Source organism: Camelina sativa, chromosome 15 (assembly GCF_000633955.1).
Source record: "Camelina sativa cultivar DH55 chromosome 15, Cs, whole genome shotgun sequence".
Taxonomy (NCBI): domain Eukaryota; kingdom Viridiplantae; phylum Streptophyta; class Magnoliopsida; order Brassicales; family Brassicaceae; genus Camelina; species Camelina sativa.
Genome location: NC_025699.1, coordinates 26865541 through 26886847, shown reverse-complemented (window position 1 = coordinate 26886847; position 21307 = coordinate 26865541). Strand labels below are relative to the sequence as shown.

The 21307-nt window shown below is 36.9% G+C and overlaps 1 protein-coding gene and 1 long non-coding RNA gene across 11 annotated transcripts; one reads left to right on the top strand and one right to left on the bottom strand.

Annotated features, from left to right (window-relative positions):
- LOC104747636 (DNA mismatch repair protein MLH3-like) lies at nt 273-16184 on the top strand. 10 transcript variants are annotated; one of them, XR_002035367.1, is made up of 8 exons: nt 273-587; nt 721-846; nt 933-984; nt 1066-1113; nt 1209-1352; nt 4981-5068; nt 5208-5246; nt 15608-16184. XR_002035367.1 is itself a non-coding variant. In XM_010469304.2 (6 exons), the coding sequence occupies exons 2-5, from the start codon at nt 724-726 to the stop codon at nt 1337-1339; spliced, it is 354 nt and encodes a 117-aa protein (XP_010467606.1). In that variant the 5' UTR covers nt 275-587; nt 721-723; the 3' UTR covers nt 1340-1352; nt 15608-16176. The 10 variants fall into 10 exon arrangements, 3 of the variants coding, with proteins under 3 accessions (XP_010467606.1, XP_010467604.1, XP_010467602.1); XR_002035366.1 differs by lacking the exon at nt 15608-16184 and adding an exon at nt 4731-4889 and having other exon boundaries at nt 4981-5030; nt 5208-5426; XR_761204.2 differs by lacking the exon at nt 15608-16184 and adding an exon at nt 4731-4889 and having other exon boundaries at nt 5208-5426.
- On the bottom strand, nt 1464-4721 carry LOC109129037. The gene is made up of 2 exons (XR_002035370.1): nt 3495-4721; nt 1464-3195 (listed from the first exon to the last, which is right to left on the bottom strand). It is a non-coding gene; the product is annotated as an uncharacterized LOC109129037 (long non-coding RNA).

The following is a 21307-nucleotide window of genomic DNA, read 5'->3' as shown; positions in this document are numbered from 1 at the left end:
TTTATCTTTCCTTTTTGGGTCACAATTGCAATGGGTTCAGCATATTAGAAAATAACCGTTGTAATAAAAGCCAACTGTGCAATATACAAAAAAGAACTTGAGTATTTTTATTTAACTTTTGTGAGGCTTGTACAACGGTTCTTTTCCAATTCTGAATCTCAATATTTTCCAACGGCTATATTGTATATGGTACGATAAACAACCAAACGGCACCGTTTAAAGGCTGAGAGAGAGAGAGAGAAAAGTCTTATTTTAACACCCGACGCTCCCTTTCCCTTTTGTAAACCTAATTAAATTAAAGTTCTCTCTCTGCTCTCATCGTCTTCTTCCTTGAGAGGCGATTTGTTGATTCAGTCCCGACGAAATCAAGTTCAAGAGAAGAATCAATCAATCTCTTGCGATGAGAGATCTACAGTCTCTAGATAAGTTCTCTTTGCTTATTTTATATGAGTTTCTAGATTTTTCTTTGCCTTTGTGATTTTTCCGTGTTAGGGTTTTCAATTTCGATTGTATTGACTTTGTTTTGTTCTTTTCATCCTTTAGCGACGATCAATCGCTTCCAGTTCCCATGAAATCGCCATCTCTAGGTAAGTTCGATTTGATTGTCGTTAGGGTTTTGTTTTGTCTAATGGCGATAAATAGCTTCGCGATCTCCAATAATTGATATCCCCCGAATTGCTTCTTGAAAATTTTGGGAGGTTTTGTTTCTCCGTGTTTCAGGGGATGAAGTCGATCAAGCCTTTGCCTAAGGGTGTTCATCACTCCAAGCGTTCTGGAATTATCATCTTTGACATGACGAGGAAGGTCGTGGAAGAACTTGTGTTCAACAGTCTCGATGCGACCAAGGTCCGCAAAAATCAAATTCTCCCCTTCTAATTCGATTTCTTGATCTGGTTCTCTGGATTTCTTCTGATCAATCTCTCTATTTTCAGGTTTCTATCTTTGTGGGTGTTGTTTCATGCTCTATCAAAGTTGTGGATGATGGTGAGAATAGCTCCACTATGATTACTTTTTCCTCATGATTGAGTCCTAATTTGGAATTATTTTACTGGTTTTGGTTTTCAGGATCAAGCGTTTCCAGAGACGATTTGGTTTTGTTGGGAAAAAGATACAGTAAGTTGTGGCGGTCTTTTATGTTTGATGCACAAATAAAGGCCACTTCTTAGTTTTCGATTGAGAAACTTATCTTAAGCAATTTGTGGAAACAGCCACTTCAAAGTTTCATGATTTGGAGTCAGCCAGTGAAAATTTTGGATTTCGTGGAGGGGCGTTAGCGTTAGCTTCAATATCAGATAATCTCGTTACTAGAAATCAGGACAAAAGCTATTGGGAAGCCTAATGGTTATCGAAAGGTATGGGATGACTTTGATGCTACTCAATACTCCTACATAGTTTGTGTGGCATTAGGTTATAATTATGGTTTTAAAACAAAAATCTTACTTTCTTTGATTTTAGTGTTTTGGTTATTGGTTTTCAAAATCGTTTACTCTGCCTATAGTTTTGTGTGTGTCTGTGTTCCTTATAAGTTTGGTTTTATCTTGTGTATCATACGTTTTTGATTGCTTGCTGCCAATTAACTAGTCTCACGTTCACTCATATGATGAGCTAGCTAGTCATAACTACAGTTGTTATGTATTGGTATCCTATACTCTTTGTCTTGTTTCTATCGAGGTAATCTAAATTACCTCTCTGCTTATCCTTGTCCTTAGTCACCTGAGCAAAAACTACATATGCCTCGGTTTGGCTAAGGTAATTTAAATTACCTCTCTACTTCTCATTCCTTGAATGCATGGGGGTTCCTAGTCACCTGAAAATACAAATGCCTCGGTTTGGCTGAGGTAATATAAATTACCTCTTTTCTTGACCCTGTCCCTAGAATGCATATGGGTTCCTAGTCACCTGTGCAAAGAAACAAATGCCTCGGTTTGGCTGAGATAATCTAAATTACCTCTCAGCTTGTCCCTGTCCCTATCTGTTTAATTATCCTTGTCCCTACTGTCCCTGTCCCTTGAATGCATCTAGGTTCCTAGTCACCTGAGCAAAGAAACAAATGCCTTGGTTCAACTAAGGTAATTTAAATTACCTCTCAGCTTGTCCCTGTCCCTATCGGTATGATTGTCCCTGTCCCTTTGAATGCATACGGGTTTCTCGTCACCTGAGCAAAGAAACAAATGCCTCGGTTTATTAAACAAATGCCTCGGTTTAAATTACCTCTCTGCTTGCCCATGTCCCTATCGGTTTAATTGTCCCTGTCCCTTGAATGTATTCGGTTTTCTAGTCACCTGAGCAAAGAAACAAATGACTCGGTTTATTTGGGGTAATTTAAATTACCTCTCTGCTTGTCCCTGTCCCTTGAATGTATCAGGTTCCTAGTTGCCTAAGCAAAGAAACAAATACCTCGGTTTAGCTGAGGTAATTTAAATTACCTCTCAGCTTGTCCCTGTCCCTATCGGTTTAATTGTCCCTGTCCCTTGAATGTATTTGGGTTTCTAGTCACCTGAGCAAAGAAACAAATGCCTCGGTTTATTTGAGGTAATTTAAATTACCTCTTTTGCTTGTCCCTGTCCCTTGAATGTATCAAGTTCCTAGTCGCCTGAGCAAAGAAACTAATGCCTCGGTTTAGCTTGAGGTAATTTAAATTACCTCTCAGCTTGTCCCTGTCCCTTTCGGTATGATTGTACCTGTCCCTTGAATGCATACGGGTTTCTCGTCACCTAAGCAAAGAAAACAAATGCCTCGGTTTGGCAAAGAAAACAAATTACCTCTCTGCTTGTCCCTATCTCTTGAATGTATTTGGGTTTCTAGTCACCTGAGCAAAGAAACAGATGCCTCGGTTTATTTGAGGTAATTTAAATTACCTCTCTCAGCTTGTCCATGTCCCTTTCGGTATGATTGTTCCTGTCCCTTGAATGTATACGGGTTTCTCTTAACCTGAGCAAAGAAAAAAAATGCCTCGATTTGGCTGAGGTAATTTAAATTACCTCTCTGCTTGTCCCTGTCCCTATGGTTTAATTGATCATGTCCCTTGAATGTATTCGGGTTTCTAGTCACCTGAGAAAAGAAACAAATGCCTCGGTTTATTTGAGGTAATTTAAATTACCTCTCTGCTTGTCCCTGTTCCTTGAATGTATCAGGTTCCTAGTCGCCTAAGCAAAGAAACAAATGCCTCGGTTTAGCTGAGGTAATTTAAATTACCTCTCTGCTTGTCCCTGTTCCTTGAATGTATCAGGTTCCTAGTCGCCTAAGCAAAGAAACAAATGCCTCGGTTTATTTGAGGTAATTTAAATTACCTTTTTGCTTGTCTCTGTCCCTTGAATGTATCAAGTTCCTAGTCGCCTGAGCAAAGAAACAAATGCCTCGGTTTAGCTTGAGTTAATTTAAATTACCTCTCAGCTTGTCCCTGTCCCTTTCGGTATGATTGTCCCTATCCCTTGAATGCATACGGGTTTCTCGTCACCTAAGCAAAGAAAACAAATGCCTCGGTTTGGAATTACCTCTCTGCTTGTCCTTGTCCCTATCGGTTTAATTGTCCCTGTCCCTTGAATGTATTCGGGTTTCTAGTCACCTGAGCAAAGAAACAGATGCCTCGGTTTATTTGAGGTAATTTAAATTACCTCTCTGCTTGTCCCTGTCCCTTAAATGTATCAGGTTCCTAGTCGCCTGAGCAAAACAACAAATGCCTCGGTTTAGCTGAGGTAATTTAAATTACCTCTCAGCTTGTCCATGTCCCTTTCGGTATGATTGTCCTTGTCCCTTGAATGCATACGGGTTTCTCGTAACCTGAGCAAAGAAAACAAATGCCTGCCTCGGTTTGGCTGAGGTAATTTAAATTACCTCTCTGCTTGTCCCTATCCCTATGGTTTAATTGATCCTGTCCCTTGAATGTATTCAGGTTTCTAGTCACCTGAGAAAAGAAACAAATGCCTCGGTTTATTTGAGGTAATTTAAATTACCTCTCTTCTTGTCCCTGTCAATCAAGTTCCTAGTCGCCTGAGCAAAGAAACAAATGCCTCGGTTTAGCTGAAGTAATTTAAATTACCTCTCAGCTTGTCCATGTCCCTATGGGTTTCTCGTCACCTGAGCAAAGAAAACAAACGCCTCGGTTTGGCTGAGGTAATTTAAATTACCTCTCTGCTTGGCCCTGTCCCTATCGGTTTAATTGTTCCTGTCCCTTGAATGTATTCGGGTTTCTAGTCACCTGAGCAAAGAAACAAATGCCTCGGTTTATTTGAGGTAATTTAAATTACCTCTCTGCTTGTCCACGTCCCTTGAATGTATCAGGTTCCTAGTCGCCTGAGCAAAGAAACAAATGTCTCGGTTTAGCTGAGGTAATTTAAATTACCTCTCAGCTTTTCCCTGTCCCTATCGGTATGATTGTCCCTGTCCCTTTGAGTGTATCAGGTTCCTAGTCGCCTGAGCAAAGAAACAAATGCCTCGGTTTAGCTGAGGTGATTTAAATTACCTCTCAGCTTGTCCCTGTCTATATCGGTATGATTGTCCCTGTCCCTTGAATGCATACGGGTTTCTCGTCACCTATGCAAAGAAAACAAATGCCTCGGTTTGGCTGAGGTAATTTAAATTACCTCTCTCCTTGTCCCTGACCCTTAATGTATTCGGGTTCCTAGTCACCTGAGCAAAGAAAACAAATGCCTCGGTTTGGCTGAGGTAATTTAAATTACCTCTCTCCTTTTCCCTGTCCCTATCGGTATGATTGTCTCTGTCCCTTTCAGTGTATCAGGTTCCTAGTCATCTGAGCAAAGAAAACAAATGCCTCGGTTTGGCTGAGGTAATCCTTGTCCCTTTCCCTATCGGTTTGGTTGTCCCTGTCTCTGTAATGTATTCATGTTCCTAGTCACCTGGTGCTAAAAGCAAATGCCTCGGTTGTTGAGGTAATCTAAATTACCTCTTTGATTGTTCCTGGTCGTGATCTCTTATTATCAAATGAAGCAGTCTCAAATCTTTAAACCGCTTGGGTTGCAGAAGTATGACATCCATGGAGCATGCATGAGCACTCTTACATTTAAACTGAGGTATGTGAATATCTTGATATTCTACATCTGAAAATCAGGTATGTGAATTTCTATTTCGTAAGGTTAATATTTTTTGTTGTTTATAAAATTCAATACCGTATGTATCCATTCTCGACAAGTAGCAAACAAACTTACATAGGTCTTCTAATATCGCCTTTTTATCTTTTTCGCATGCAGTTGTTCTCGGGTTTCTGAAGATCGTCATAAGAGTTTCAGGTTATTCTTTAGCTCCCTTTGCAGTTTGCATGCAGTTCTCAGGGTTTTTGTCTGTTTTCTTCAAGTGTAGCCGTGTTACCATGTAGATGACTAAGTGACATGAATTTTATTTTTGAAGATCGTATAGCTGGTTAGGGTTGTCATTTCTATTTTGATTAATTTATATATGATGTTTACATTGTTGAAAGAGCAAACTATTTTTTCTCTAACTAGTGTGGAATGGTTATTACAATGAGTGTTTTTTGTCTGTGTGGTTCATATTTGATTCTTAGGGAAGCTTATATCTGAATTCTCTTTTGCATTTTTAAGCTGTGTTTGTTGGTTGTCTTGTTATTGTTGTATACACCCATGTTTGTTTGGGTTTTCCCAGTGATGACATGTCTACAATTGTTTGTCTTGGTAGGATCTTGTATCCTGTATACAACTTACATATATTTAATTGTGCAACCAAGCTTGATTACAAAATCATTTATTTACATGTCGTGTGAGTGTTACTATAATTTTATTTTTTTGGTGTTTTCTTTAAGTGTAGCCGTGTTACCGTGTAGGTGACTATGTGATAATTCAGTTTATTCTGGAAGATCATATAGCTGGTTGTGCTTGACATCTTTATTTTGATTAAATTATATTTGGTGTGCACATTGTTGAAAAAGCAAACTATGTATTCGCTGACTAGTGTAGAATGATTAGTACAAAAGTGTTGTCTGTGTTGGTTCATATTTCATTCTTAGAGAAGCTTATGCATGTTTGGATTTAGAGTGCATTGTCTCACTGTGATATAAAATATTGGGTTACCCTTTGCTAAATGTAATTGATGAAAGCATCTTGCTGTTAGTTACTTTCTCGGTTTTTGTCTCTTTTGCATTATATCAGCTGTGTTGGTTGTCTTCTTGTTATTGTTGTATGCCCTTGTTTGTTTGGGATTTCCCAGTGATGAAAATGATTACAGTTTGGCTGTTTTTGTTCATTTTTCTTATCCTAGTTATGTATGTTTTAATGATATTGTGTGTTATGATCTGATAGATACATCGAGTTTGATGAAGGATCGTTTACAACTTTAAGAATATAACAACCCCCTCTCTCTCTTGCTGTAAGTGTGAACCTAAGATTCAGAGTAGGAGAAGAAATTATAACTCTGGTTTTTCTTAGTTCGTTATTGTTTGTTGAAAAGATAAAATTCTCACACATATCTTCACTTATGTTTGAAAGATTTTGCAACCTTGCAAAATGTGAACAATTTATTATATAGATGTTCAAACAAATACAATTAATTGTCTTAGTTGATTCTTAGAGAAGCTTATGTTTGAATTCTCTTTTGCATTTTTGGTTGTATTAGTTGTCTTCTTGTTATTGTTGTTGTATACCCTTGTTTGTTTGCAATTTTGAAGTGATGATGTCCACAATTTGGCTGTATTGTTCTTTTTTATGATATTGTGTGTTTCTATCATTTATGTTGTTCTTTTTATTTTATTGTGAATTTTGTCTCTTTAACCTAATTTTTAGGAATAGATACATCTGCTCTCGTACGATAGTTATTTAAAGCTATCTATCTTGATCTGAAACTTGTCTCACATAGCCTGCTTGTTACGGTTGAAGCTGAATAATGCATGAGTTCTTTTGGTTTTGTAAATCTTATGGCATCTGATTTGAGTGTGTTTCATGTTACTTATTCTTTCTTGGTCCTATTCTTGTTATGGTCTGACCTTGGTTATATGGGATTCAGCTAGAGGTGGATGCAGGTTTAGATGTTATTCCTGTTGCAATCATCATCATGTAAAGTTTGCTTGCACTCACTTTCTGATCAGTCTTATGTCTCTGCTTCTATTGTTTGAGCTCTTAGAAGTTAGAGTTGACTGCTAAGTTTAAGCTTTTTTTTTATCTTGCTATATACTAATGCTTTTTCGTTTAGTCAGTCAAATTTCCATGGAATACTGAGATGGTGTTAATTTTAATATTTGGTAGGGTCTTTTTCCTATATACAAATATCACAACTACACATTTATTTGTGGCAATTGATCTTGATTAGAAAACATTTACTTACATGCAGTGTGAGTGTTACTACAATATTTTTTTTTTGTTTGGTGTGTTTTATTTAGTGTAAAGATTAAATTATGTTTGGTGTTCATATTGTTGAAAGAGCAAAGTATGTCTTCTCTGACTAGTGTAAAATGAGTGTCTTGTCGGTGTTGGTTCATATCTGATTATAAGAGAAGCTTATGTCTGAAATCTGTCATGCTTGTCTTGATGTGATCCATTCGTCTTATGGAAAGATGTGAAGTTGTGTGCTATATCATTGGTCGAACTATCTTACCAACATTAACTTGTTGTTTTCCGATGAACAACCAACCTCTCATAAAATTCAATCGTATGTGTAGTGACACATCGATAAAACCAGTACAATCTCCTATGGAAATTTACAATTTTCCCATAAAATTTAACTGAAGACACATCGACAACACACTATAACAATCTTCTATAAAATGTCGCTCTTCTTAAAGATAAAATAAAGCTTCTGAAAATGCTCTATGTCATTTGATATTGGGTACAATAGTATAGTTTGTTGATTATTTGGAAAGACTTATGACCTGATGAAGTAAACATGCGTCTTTTCTCATTTCCTTGCAATCATCATCTAAAGTTTCCTTGCACTCATTTTCTGATCAGTCTTATGTCTCTGCTTCTATTGTTTGAGCTCTTAAAAGTTAGAGTTGACTGCTAAGTTTAAGCTTTTTTTACTTGCTATATATTAATGCTTTTTCCGTTTAGCCAGTCAAATTTCCATGGAATACTGAGTTGGTGTTAATTTTAATATTTGGTAGGGTCTTGTTTCCTGTATACAGAGATCACAACTGCACATTTGCAATTGATCTTGATTAGAAAACATTTACTTATATGCAGTGTGAGTGTTACTACAATGTTTTTTTGTTTTGGTGTGTTTTATTTAAGTGTAAAGATCGTATAGCTGGTTATGCTTGACATTTCTGTATTGATTAAATTATGTTTGGTGTTCACACTGTTGAAAGAGCAAAGTATGTCTTCTCTGACTAGTGTAAAATGAGTGTCTTGTTGGTGTTGGTTCATATTTGATTATTAGAGAAGTTTATGTCTGAAATCTGTCATGCTTGTCTTGATGTGATCCATTCGTCTTATGGAAAGATATGAAGTTGTGTGCTATATCCATCCAGTGGTCAAACTATCTTACCAACATTAACTTGTTGTTTTCCGATGAACAACCAACCTCTCATAAAATTCAATCGTACGTATAGTGACACATCGACAAAACTAGTACAATCTCCTATGAAAAATTACAATTTTCCCATAAAATTTAACTGATGACACATCGACAACACACTATAATAATCTTCTATAAAATGTCGCTCTTCTTAAAGATAAAAATAAAACTTATGTGAATGCTCTATTTCATTTGATATTGAAAACAATAGTATAGTTTGTTGATTATTTGGAAAGAATTATGACCTGATGAAGTAAACTTGGTTTAGCAAGAAACATGCGTATTTTCTCATTTTCCTCCTCTATCCATGTTTTCTTACCATAAAGCAAATCTTTTCTCATGGTCAAGAGGAAATGCAAATTTATATGTCCAAATCATTATAACACGTACTACGTTTTTACTAAAAAGCAAGAGCAAAGGCTTGTTTTATGTAATTGAAAAAACGTACACTCAATTCAATATTATAAAAATAATGGCAAAAAGACTTTAATGTTGTGAAACTAGAGAGTTTAGGGAGAAATTTATTGTTCTTATTATTGAATGAATCGAGGTTACAATATATATATAGAGTTTCAAATAGACCGACTAAAGACTAAGAGATGGCCGATGGGCCTTAGTACAATGGACCGTAACTATAGAGCTAATAGAAGGGCCGGTCAGATAGAGTCCACTAAGTGTTTTACAACACTCCCCCTTGGACGAGATGACCGTGCCTATGCTTGGACGGGATCACTGCAATGTGCTTAGGGGATGCTGTCTCATTAAAACCTTACCAGGAAAACCCATTAGGACAAAACCTTGGTGAAGAAAAAAGAGTACAACACACATTGCTCCCCCTGTTCCAAACATCACTCCAAGTCCTTAAGCCTCCGCATTCCAATCTGGTGCGTGAGCTCCCTGAATGTTGTTGTCGGTAGTGCCTTGGTGAAGAGATCGGCTGAGTTGTCGCATGACTGAACTTGCACCACTTGAACTTCTCCGGCCTTTTGTAGTTCATGTGTGTAGAAGAACTTTGGCAGTATGTGCTTCGTCCGATCTCCCTTGATGTAACCTTCCTTGAGCTGTGCGATGCAGGCTGTGTTATCTTCATAGATGATAGTTGCTTCCTTGTTGTCTTCTAAGCCGCTATCTGTGCAAATATGCTGAGTCATTGACCGCAATCAAACACACTCACGGCTGGCTTCATGTATGGCTAGGATCTCCGCGTGATTTGAGGATGTGGCAACTAGAGTCTGCTTCATGGAACGCCAAGAGATCGCAGTACCACCGTGCGTAAACACATAACCTGTTTGTGACTTACCATTGTGTGGGTCGGATAGATAACCTGCATCAGCAAAACCAACTAAGCCTTCTTTGTTATAGTTAGTAAAATATAGACCAAAGTCTGTCGTTCCCTGAAGGTAACGCAGAACATGTTTAATACCATTCCAGTGCCTTTTGGTCAGACAAGAACTATATCTTGCTAGGAGGTTCATGGCAAAGCATATGTCTGGTCTAGTGTGGCTAGCCAAGAACATTAACGCTCCTATAGCACTGAGGTAAGGCACTTCAGGACCAAGAACTTCTTCATTGTCCTTCTTAGGAGCAAATGGATCTTTATCCACTTCTACACTTCTCACAACCATTGGGCTAGTCAATGAGTGAGCTTGCTCCATATTAAATCTCTTGAGTACCTTTTCTGTGTATGCCTTTTGATGCACAAGGATCCCATTGTTTATGTACTCAAGCTGCAACCCCAAACAGAATTTTGTCTTGCCTAGGTCTTTCATCTCAAACTCTCTTTTGAGATATCCTACTGTTTGGGCGATTTCCCCAGAGGTTCCAAGGATGTTTAAATCATCCACATATACTGCTATTATCACAAATCCCTTATTCGCGAATTTCTTTATGAATATACAAGGACTGATCGGGTCATTCCTATAACCTTCCTTGGCTAAATATTCACTTAGCCGGTTATACCACATTCGACCACTCTGTCTCAGTCCATAAAGCGATTTGTCTAGCCTTATGCAGTATTGGTCTCTAGAACCCTTCTTATCTTTGAGTTCTATACCCTCTGGTAATCTCATATAAATTTTATTATCCAGTGGACCGTATAGATATGCAGTTACAACATCCATTAACCGCAAATCTAAACTTTCTCTTATGGCCAGACTTATTAGATATCTAAAAGTCGTTGCATCCATCACAGGGGAGTATGTCTCCTCATAATCTATGCCAGGTCTTTGAGAGAATCCTTGTGCTACAAGCCGTGCTTTGTATCTCATAATTTCATTGTTTTCATTTCTCTTTCTTACAAAGACCCACTTGTGTCCAACTGGTTTAATTTCAGGTGTTATCCTTAAGGTCGGCCCAAACACACTTCTCTTCTTTAAAGAGTTTAACTCCACATCAATAGCTTCTTTCCATTTAAGCCAATCTTTGCTTTGAGTGCACTCTAACATAGATGTGGGTTCATGATCCTCATTTATCTCAAGTGCTATCTTGTATGCAAATATATCATCAATGTCAACATCTTTTCGGTTCCATTGTATTCCAGACATAATATAGTTTATTGAGATCTCATTGTTGTCAATTCCTTCAGGTTCTTGAGGTTCAGCATCCTGAGCCTCACTTGGTACCTTAGGAGTTTCTGCGACAACGTCTGGCTTTTCTATAATTCCCTGAGCCTCGGTCTGTTTTGCACCTTTAGTTTTCCGAGGATTTTTATCTTTGGAACCTAATAGTCTACCTCGTTTCAAACGTGGTGTAGACTCTATAGCAACTTGATTATTTTGTTCCTTGTGAACATCAATACGTACTGGTGCATTGAAAGCTGGTATGTACGATTTTGTTACTCTTTTCGGGTCAGCAAAGGAATCTGGCAATTGATTAGCTAGCTGTTGTAGATGTATAATCTTTTGAACCTCTGCATCACATGCTAGAGTTCGAGGATCTTGCCAATTTAAGGATGTTTGATTCCATGTTAATTCTTTGCCCAACTTGCTAGTCTCTCCACCTAATGTAGGGAATTTGGACTCAACGAATTGACAGTCCGCGTATCTGGCCTTAAATAAATCTCCTGTGAGTGGCTCGAGATACCTTATAATGGTGGGAGACTCATATCCAACGTATATTCCCATCCTCCTTTGAGGTCCCATCTTAGTTCTCTGTGGTGGAGCAGTTGGTGTATAAACGGCACAACCAAATGTTTTGAGATGGGACAAGTCTGGCTCTTGACCCGATAATAGTTGGGATGGTGAATATTTGTGTTCACTAGATGTCCTGATGCGTATGAGTTCTGATGCATGTAAGACCGCGTGTCCTCAAGCCGACACAGGAAGCTTCGATCGCATTAGCAATGGTCGAGCTATCAATTGTATTCGTTTAATGAAGGATTCAGCTAATCCGTTTTGTGTATGGACATGTGCCACAGGATGTTCCACACTCACCCCCATGGACATACAATAATCATTAAACGCTTGGGATGTAAATGCACCAGCATTGTGTAGACGTATAGTCTTAAGTGGAAAGTCTGGAAAATGTGCTCTTAATCTTATGATTTGAGCTAACATCTTAGCAAAAGCTAAGTTTCTTGTGGATAACAAGCATACGTGGGACCATCTGGTTGATGCATCTATTATCACCATGAAATATCTGAATGTCCCACATGGTGGGTGCATTGGTCCACATATGTCACCTTGTATCCTTTCCAGAAAGTTTAAAGTCTCTTTTGTGACTTTTACTGGTGAGGGTCTTATGATAAGTTTCCCTTGTGCACATGCTACACCAGTGAGATTTTTAGGGAAAACTTTTCTTTTTTTGAGGTTGTGCCCTTTTGAACTCTTAATTAGTTTACGCATCATGTTCGAACCCGGATGGCCAAGCCGGTCATGCCATTGAGTGAATTGTTGGTTGATCATTCTGTGCTTTGCTAAGTTAGTTTCTATCATGTTGATTTTAGCATGGTATAAACCAGAGGCTAGTGCAGGTATAGTCTCTAGGATCTTCTTTTGTCCTTTCACATTTTCTGTAATGTAGTGGAACTCTTTAGATCCTTCACCCTTAGTTTCAACATGATAACCATTTAGTCTTATATCTTTAAAGCTCAATAAGTTTCTCTTAGAGCTGGGTGAGTATAAAGCATCACATAATTCAATGTGTGTGCCGTTAGGCAACAATATGTGAGCCTGGCCGTAGCCTTCTATCAAGTTTGCTATACCCGCAATTGTACTAACATTAGCATTTTTCATAATAAGATTTATGAAATATCTTTTGTCTTTTAGTATGGTGTGGCTGGAGCCACTGTCCACTACTAGTTCACTCATGTCCTCGGCCATTTCTATAAATAGGACAATAAGTTTGTGTTTTAACAAGACAATTTTATAAAATAAAATAAAATCCATTGAATTTAAATCAAAGTCATTACAAGGAAATTAAATCATAAAAGCATAGAAATTAAACCAAAATAAGATTGAAATTCAATCATCATTCTTGAGGCAATCGGAAGTCTCATAGCCTAGAGAGTCATCATTCTCATGATCGAAGTCTCCTTCGTCATCGATGTGCACAAAATTGGCTTCTGGATTCTTCTTAAGAGCTTCTTGATATGCATCAATGAGGTGTTTGGGAGTTCTGCAGTTCTTGGCCCAGTGGTTTGACATACCACATCGGTGGCAAGTCGATTTGGCCTTGGTGTGTGGTTTAAAGGACCCACCTGGCCTCCTTGACCACCACGTCCTCTGCCACCACGGCCATGACCGTAGTGTCTTTCTCTGTGGACGTAGTTGGTCTCATTAGGCTCTTTAGACTCTACTGCAGCTTTCTTTCCCAAATAACCTTTATTTGCTTCTGGTAATGGGGCTGTACCAGGAGGTCTCATAGCACTGTTCATCATCAACAACTCATCGTTCTGCTCAGCTAACAGTAAACACTCAATGAGTTTCCCATAGTCAGCAAGCTTTTGATGCCGATATTGTTGTTGAAGAACTCTTGGGGCTGAAAGTAGACATGTCTTTTCTATCAGCTCCTGCTCAGTCACCTCTTTTCCACACAGCCTAAGGAGTGAGACAATCCTAAAGAGCTCAGAGTTATACTCTTCCACGGATTTGTAATCCTGGATCCTTAGGCTCTTCCAATCAAACTCGGCCTTTGGAAGGAGCACCGTCTTTTGGTGCCCGTAACGGCGTTTAAGCTGTGTCCAAAGGGCGATAGGATCTCTTATGAAGAGCTACTGGCTTTTGAGACACTCAGCAATGTGATGATGTATATGCTGGAGGCACTGATTCTTTTTCTTGTCAGTGCTCTCAAATTCCTCATCGATGCACTCGTGCAAGCCGTGTGATGACAGATACATCTCGGTGTCATTTGCCCATTGCAAGTAGTTCTTTCCAGAAGCTTGCAGGATAGGGTAGTCTAGGCTCTTGAGGCTTGCCATCTGCATAAAGATAGACAACCGATAGTTAGCATGCAACATTTAATTCAGGTCATGCGGTATTTGAGACCAAACCATGCCTTAGGTCATGCGGTATTTGAGACCGAAACATGCCTTGCCTCTTATGTATTTTCGTGGTTTAAATTCATGCATGCAAGACAACAAAATCAAATAGGTAATGCATGCAACAATTTCCTTAATTCTAGATAGGATTTCCTTTTCTATGTTTTCCTATTTAGTCTATGATTTAGTAAATATTTTCTTAAGAGTTTTAGGTAATTACCATAATTAATTAGGAACTTATCCTAACCAATATTTTAATTTCCGATTTCATGTTTTAATTTTATAGAAACTTAACAAAAGTTTTAATCTTAATCGGATATACTCTTAGAACATTAAAGTTAATTTTACTTAAATTTTAGGATAATGTTTAAGGTTTATGGAAGTTATCCTAATTGATCCTAGACAAGTTCATGCTCGAGTTTTATGGTTCTCATGGCCGAAAATTTACAGGAAAACTATGTTCAAGTTTTAGCTTAAGAAATCCTGAGATTTAATTCATGCAGCCGATTCTATATTGATCTATACAAGGTCCAATTTTAATTATGATGCATGAATGATCCAAGTTTTAATTCTCCTAGAACAATCTTATTTATACTTCTCTTATGAATCTAACAAATTTAGTTCTAGGTTCTTATGCAACAATCAAGCAATCAATCAATAGGTTTTAAGCTTGATATAACTTGGTGTAATTCCACAAACAATCTAACAACCCTATGCAATCCGATTTTAAAGTTTTATAGGATATAGGGATCTTTAAAGGTTTGTTTGTTTGTGTATTTGGATGTTTTGAGGTTCAATAGTTTTAAGGGTCATATTCGAGTATATGGTTTTAAGAGGGTTTCAATTTTGTTTACCTTCACCGATTAGGACTCTGACTGGATATGAACCGGGAGCTAAAGACCTCGGTTGTTCCTCTCTTTCTCGATCACAAACTGCTTCCCACGAACCACGAACAGCTTCCTGCGAACAGCTTCTCGCGAACTCACCCCCGAACCGCGAACCACAAAACTCGGTAGGGTTTTGAGAAGAACTTGATCACGAGCTAAGGATGCTCGTGAATCAACAAGAGAGCTTCGAGACAAAGGAGATAAGTCTCGAAGAAGGAGGAAGAACAAAGGCGGTTTAGGGTTTTAGGGAAGAAGAAGAGAATCGGCAGCTGCCTTAGGGTTTTAGGGTTTAGAGGCTATCGTGCTGATAACGTGTTGTGAAACTAGAGAGTTTAGGGAGAAATCTCTTGTTCTTATTAATGAATGAATAGAGATTACAACATATATATAGAGTTACAAGTAGACCGATATAAGACTAAGACTTGGCCGATGGGCCTTAGTACAATGGACCGTAACTATAGAGCTAATAGATGGGCCGGTCAGATAGAGTCCACTAAATGTTTTATAACAGTTATGATCTTTTCAACTTTTTATTGGTTTTTTTTTTTTTTAGGAGTGTTTTGTTTTATTTCTTTGTGGAGAAGTGATTTTTTCCGTTTCATTATTTAAGCATGGTTAGGGTCTATTGGAATATATATCCATAATTGAGAATTGTATAATCCCTTCAAAATTATTGTCCATCGTTGTATATATCATCATCGTCATTATTGTCCAACATATCATCATATCATTAGCAATGTCTTTAATCTTCTTCTTTTAATATCAGGTTTCGCAGATAACATCATGGTCCTTGTTTGAAAACTAAACAGTAATTGAAATTTAAAAAGAGGTAATTTGGATTACCTCAATTCGTCTACCACCAAGAGGCATGATTCTCTGTGATAGACTTCCCCGGAACCTGACTATTGCGTCGGGTTCAAAGCCAAAGTTGGAACCGACCATAGTTGAAACCAACCCTGCCTATCATGCTCCCAACGAGGGTCACACCGACGCTCGGTAGAAGCTAGAGAGAGGATATTGTTTTTCCATCTCTTATAACGGGTACCAATATCGTTCCTCGAACCGTGGTGGGACACCGATATCATGCTGAGTCATCACCACTTTGTTGGCTGAGGATTGGTGACCTTTTTCCTCTTTAATAACTACTTAGGTTTTAGCCTTTTAAGACCACAATCAGTGATGTGAATATGTGATGTGAATATGTGATAAGCATACAGAAGACAGTTAGGTAAACCTCAATCGCACATTACCAAAACTCAGCTATTCAACTTGGTCTCATGCTCATTATAATCATGCCAAATCTCCTCCTCTCATTTTCGTCATAGAAGCCGAAATATGTGTAGCATATATGAAAAGTTACTCACCACAATCATGGATGAGTGGAGGCTAGCATTTCGAGAACCTTGCACTGTTTCTCTGTCTTTCTTGATTTGAATCTGAAAAAAAGTGGATATGGTTACTACTTGTGATAAGTTTGAAGCTATATATGAACTCTTCTCTCTTATCACTTGTCAATCCAAGACAGCAAACTCAAAACCCTAACAATGAAGATTTATTCAAGAGATCTAACTCTCCTCTAACAAACCATAAGCTTCCTTACACACATCAATCAATACATAACTTTCTATTCAATACTCTTCTATCTATTTATACACAACTCACTCGAGTGTCAAGCTGTTACAACAACAATATGTTTCTTTCTTGCTCTGTTTTAACTCTGTTTCACGTGCTTTCTCTGCTTCTATTTGCTTATTTACGTCTCTCAGCGACTCCTTTTGACCCACCCACACGTGCCTCTTTGCTTTTATTGAATATCTGTTAAGAATGAAGAACTCTCCTTTATTAATCGAATGAACTGTTTACAGAACGATAACGGATCGGCCTCTAGTCGCAGCTAGATCATAACCGCATCCCCAAAGTCACATAAGACTCTGTTTCTCAACAACAAACATAACAAACTTTGTTTTCTCTTTTTACAAGTATATAAGAATTGTAGAACTAAGAATTATTCACTCGCACGTGTTTCTCTCCTGCTCCACACGTGCCATTTCTTCCTTGTTCCTTCTCCTGATATAAACCCGATGAGGCTTATCAATATCAGTTCCATCTTTTGTATAATGTTTTCCATTTGTAGTACTAAATAGAATTAATCTAATTCCGTACAGTACTTAGTATCTACAGTAGAAACTAAAAAAAATGTTTATTTTTGCATATTGCATGATCGTTGTTGGAGGTATATATAGTCTCTAGGTTTATATCATAAGAGCTTTAATAATCCAAAATTGTTTTGTTTTCATATATGTTAGCAAAGAAAACAGATGTACATTTTTCTCTCGCCTCAATGCTTCGTTAGACTTTTATTAACTTGCAGGTTGCAGCTGAAAGATCTACAGCTTGTTGGTCTGATTAGAAATATAAAGTAGGAGTAGCTACGAAGCTGTTAAGATTATTTCGTCCTTTCTGACAATGTGAAGTTGCATTTTGTATACGAAAAAAAAAAACACTCTTATGGAATTAGCCTTGCAAAGAACTCATTAAGCTGTAAAAAAGATAGGCCGGCCATTTCATTAGGCTTAATATAGTTCATATTTTATACAATATATGAGGATTTAGCGTTACTAAACTTGTTGAAATGCGTTTTCTAGACGTTTGAGTGCTTTCAGCAGATTGCTGATCTGAGAGGACACATTGGTTAACTTTATTTATCTGACGCCTTAAGACTAACTAGTACTCCTACCCAACCTTTGCTGCAGAATGTGAGATTGGATCAAAGACCAAGTAATTGTCTTTAATCAAAATAAAGAATGATTTTTTTGTAACAAAAAGAGGTAATTTGGATTACCTCAATTCGGCTACCACCTAAGGCATGATTCTCTGTGATAGACTTCCCCGACCAAGATTCTTCTCCTCAGAGAAGATCCAGACTGCTGTTCCCGGTCAAGCAAGACAGGGCGTATACTTCAGTCCGACGGTCTGACTCTTCCACCGATACTCGATGGAAGCAGTTAGAGAGGATACTCATCCTTCTCAAACGGGGTACCAAAATAGTTCTCGAACCCTGGTGAGAGACCAATATCATGCTGAGTCACTACCACTTTGCTGTTCGAGTATTGGTGATCTTTCCTTTATTTAATAGCTACTTAATGATTAAACACACAACTTTATTCTAGAAAAGTGTTACGCTTTTTATGTGCTAGAATTTTTTCTTTCCTTTTTGGTAAAAAAGTTCATGCCATAGGATTTTACTTTATATTTGTATAAAAAAAAATTCAGCCAGATAATGAAAAACTCAACAATGTTGTAAAACACTTAGTGGACTCTATCTGACCGGCCCTTCTATTAGCTCTATAGTTACGGTCCATTGTACTAAGGCCCATCGGCCATGTCTTAGTCTTTAGTCGGTCTATTTGAAACTCTATATATATGTTGTAACCTCAATTCATTCAATAATAAGAACAAGAGATTTCTCCCTAAACACTCTAGTTTCACAACAAACGATGATTAAAAAAAAACTCCAAAAAAAAGTAAACAAAAACAAACAAACTCAATCTAGTCTGCACAATGCACTTGCTGCTACTCCTCAAGCTCTAGCAAAAATGATTAACTTGATTTTAAGAACACTTCAACCTTTTCTAATTATCTCACTAACTCTAGGGAGTAAAGTTGAACCTAGTGATCAGGATGCGGCGCCATAAACATTCCTAGCTTCTTGATTTAAGTTGCTAGTAGAAGTCAGTCTCAACTAGAATTAGTGAAAATACACAGGATCTGTTTCAAAAAGATTCCAGTGTTTTAAATTTAGGGCCAAACAAACTCAAGATCACCAAAAAGCTAGTGTGTGGAGATCTTTTACTTCCTCTTTTACCTGTATTGATTACCCACATCAGGACTTTGTCCAAACACTTGTCTGGAATCATGACTAGACCAAAACACATCTAAGAGCTGACGATAGGCAATTATCCTCGGATCATATTCAACCTGAAGCTGGACAGTTACAGAGCAAGAGCAACACAAATCTGGAGGATCAGAAACTTAAAATCTAGACAGTTACAGAGCAATGACTCAAAGGAGACGCATTGGAAACCCTTGAGTGTTTCAGAAGGTTCGTCATGTGATGAGTATGCTTTTAATTAGTGTATTTACTTTTGATGAAGAATTCAGATTTTTAGACTTTTATCAACTTGCAGCTGAGGGATCTACATGCTGTTCCTAGTTCTGCACGTACGTCGCCATGATGCATTTCTCACCCTAGTTTAAAAATTAAAAAGAGGTAAATTGAATTACCTCAATTCGGCTACCATCAAAAGCATGCTTCTGAAAAGAAGATCCGGAGAGCGGACTGCATAATGGTACGTTTTGGAAGCCGAATTAAATTTCTTCCGGGGTACCAATATCATTACTCGATCCCTGGTGAGAGACCCTTTCAACATGCTGAGCCACTACCACTTTGATGGGTGAGAGAATTGGTGACCTAATCTCTCAATTTAATAATTTACTAGGTGATACCCGTGCTACAGCACGGTATTATATATTTTGTTAGTTATTTTTTTTTGTAATTTGTATTTTTGTAATATAGATTTTATTTTGATTTATTTTCTTTGTTTATATAGTGTTTATTTGTATATTTGGGGTTATACAGTAAATTGGAAATCCTAATAGAGTAAGTAGTTTGTAAAATATAGTTTTTCACGGAAACAGACACATCACAATAGTAGATAGTACGTAGTTTTGTAAGAGAATAGACACTCCGCAATATCGGATAGTAGTTTTGTAAGAGGATAGACACACCCTGCTTAATTTATAGTTTGATAAAAATACATGTTTTAACGGATTTAACTCAAAAAAAATTTATATTTTAAATTTTTAAGAATTAAAATATTAATATTACTCAAATATTTTATAGACTTTAAATATATTATAATATTTTAAACTTTCGACAGAGTTTAAATATTTATAATAATTTAAACATTGTATAAAAATTTAAATATTTATAATATCTTAAACTTTTTTAAAAAACGTAAATATATTATAATATATTATAATATGTTTACTTTTTAAAAGTTTAAATATTTTCAAATATAGAACCAAATTAAACTGTTAAATTTGGATACCTGATAAATCAAGCTTCCTGCTCATTTGTACTCAAAACATTTTAGTCACATATTTATAGTGATTATGAACCATATTCCAAAATATTTAGTCGATGTGGGATATACAGTACACCTTTTCTGTAAATTAGTTTACAACTTTACATATATATAATTTCTGCGTTTTTAATTCTTTCTATATATACTACTCACAATTAATTACTATAATTTTGTTAAGGAAATATTATAATATCAGAAATCAAGCAATTCAGTCAGATTTGGTAACTTGAATATTCGTTTTTAAAGATTTTAACTGAATCACTAAATATTCCTTTTGAAAGATTATCTGTTAAGATCAATCTCGGTAATTAAGGAAATATCCGAATTTTTGGTAATTAAAATTTATGGTTTTCATTTAAATACCTTAAAGGAAAATAAAATCAGAGTGTTTGCCTATAACGAATAACTCTGTTTGAAATCTTAAATAACTAATCTTGAATGAAATAATATACTGGATCCGAAAAATATTATTCTGGAGTACAAACAGATCCGCGGGTTTTTTTTCCTTCTGTAGTCGGATATGTAAGGATCCGCGTCCTGACCCGGCAATTTTTTAAGTGATCGACCGAGGGTATTTTCGTCATTTAAAGAAATCGAAACTATAGGTTAATTAGATTAAATTTTGTGATTCTCTAATCATTTTTAATGAAAAACCTACCAAAACCAAGTCATGGTCCATTTTTACTCTAGAGAGTACTTCTGCTTTAATAGTATAGATTTTAACGCACACAACTCAATTACCCGGTTTACTACGGTTCGCTAGAGATTTTATTGAGCAAAAAAACATAAAACTCAATTCTCGGTTTAAGTACGGTTCGTTATAGATTACGCTCATGTTATGTGTTACCCTTTTTCATATGAACAAAGATTCACGGAGAGAACAAGATTGAAAAAGATCCAAAAACTTGTGATGAAAATTTGCAAATTGATATCTATTCTATACTATAAGAGATCCTCATCAAAACCCTAACAGTGGAGAATTTTTGAAGAGATCTTTTAACTCTCCTCTAACAAACGATACGCTTTGTTACACACACACACATCAATCAGTACATAACTTCTTCAATTCAACACTCTTCTATCTATACAACTCACTAGACTCTCAACTCTCAAGGCGCTGTTACAACAATATGTTTCTTCTTGCTCTGTTTCACGTGCCTTCTCTACATCTCATGCTTATTCACGTGTCACTCCTTTTGAGCTACCACCAACCACACGTGCCTCCTTGCAAGTCATCATGTTAGCGTCTATATTGTTGTGTTGTTTTTCTACTGGTCTTTACAATTAGTCTAATCATTGATCATGTGACTGTGTTTCAA

Excerpts from the sequence above, each read along its gene's own strand:
- LOC104747636 (XM_010469304.2), top strand. The coding sequence starts at position 724 with ATGAAGTCGATCAAGCCTTTGCCTAAGGGTGTTCATCACTCCAAGCGT. Across the intron at positions 847-932 it reads ACAGTCTCGATGCGACCAAG|GTTTCTATCTTTGTGGGTGT; the intron begins GTCCGCAAAAAT and ends CTCTATTTTCAG. Across the intron at positions 985-1,065 it reads TATCAAAGTTGTGGATGATG|GATCAAGCGTTTCCAGAGAC; the intron begins GTGAGAATAGCT and ends TTTGGTTTTCAG.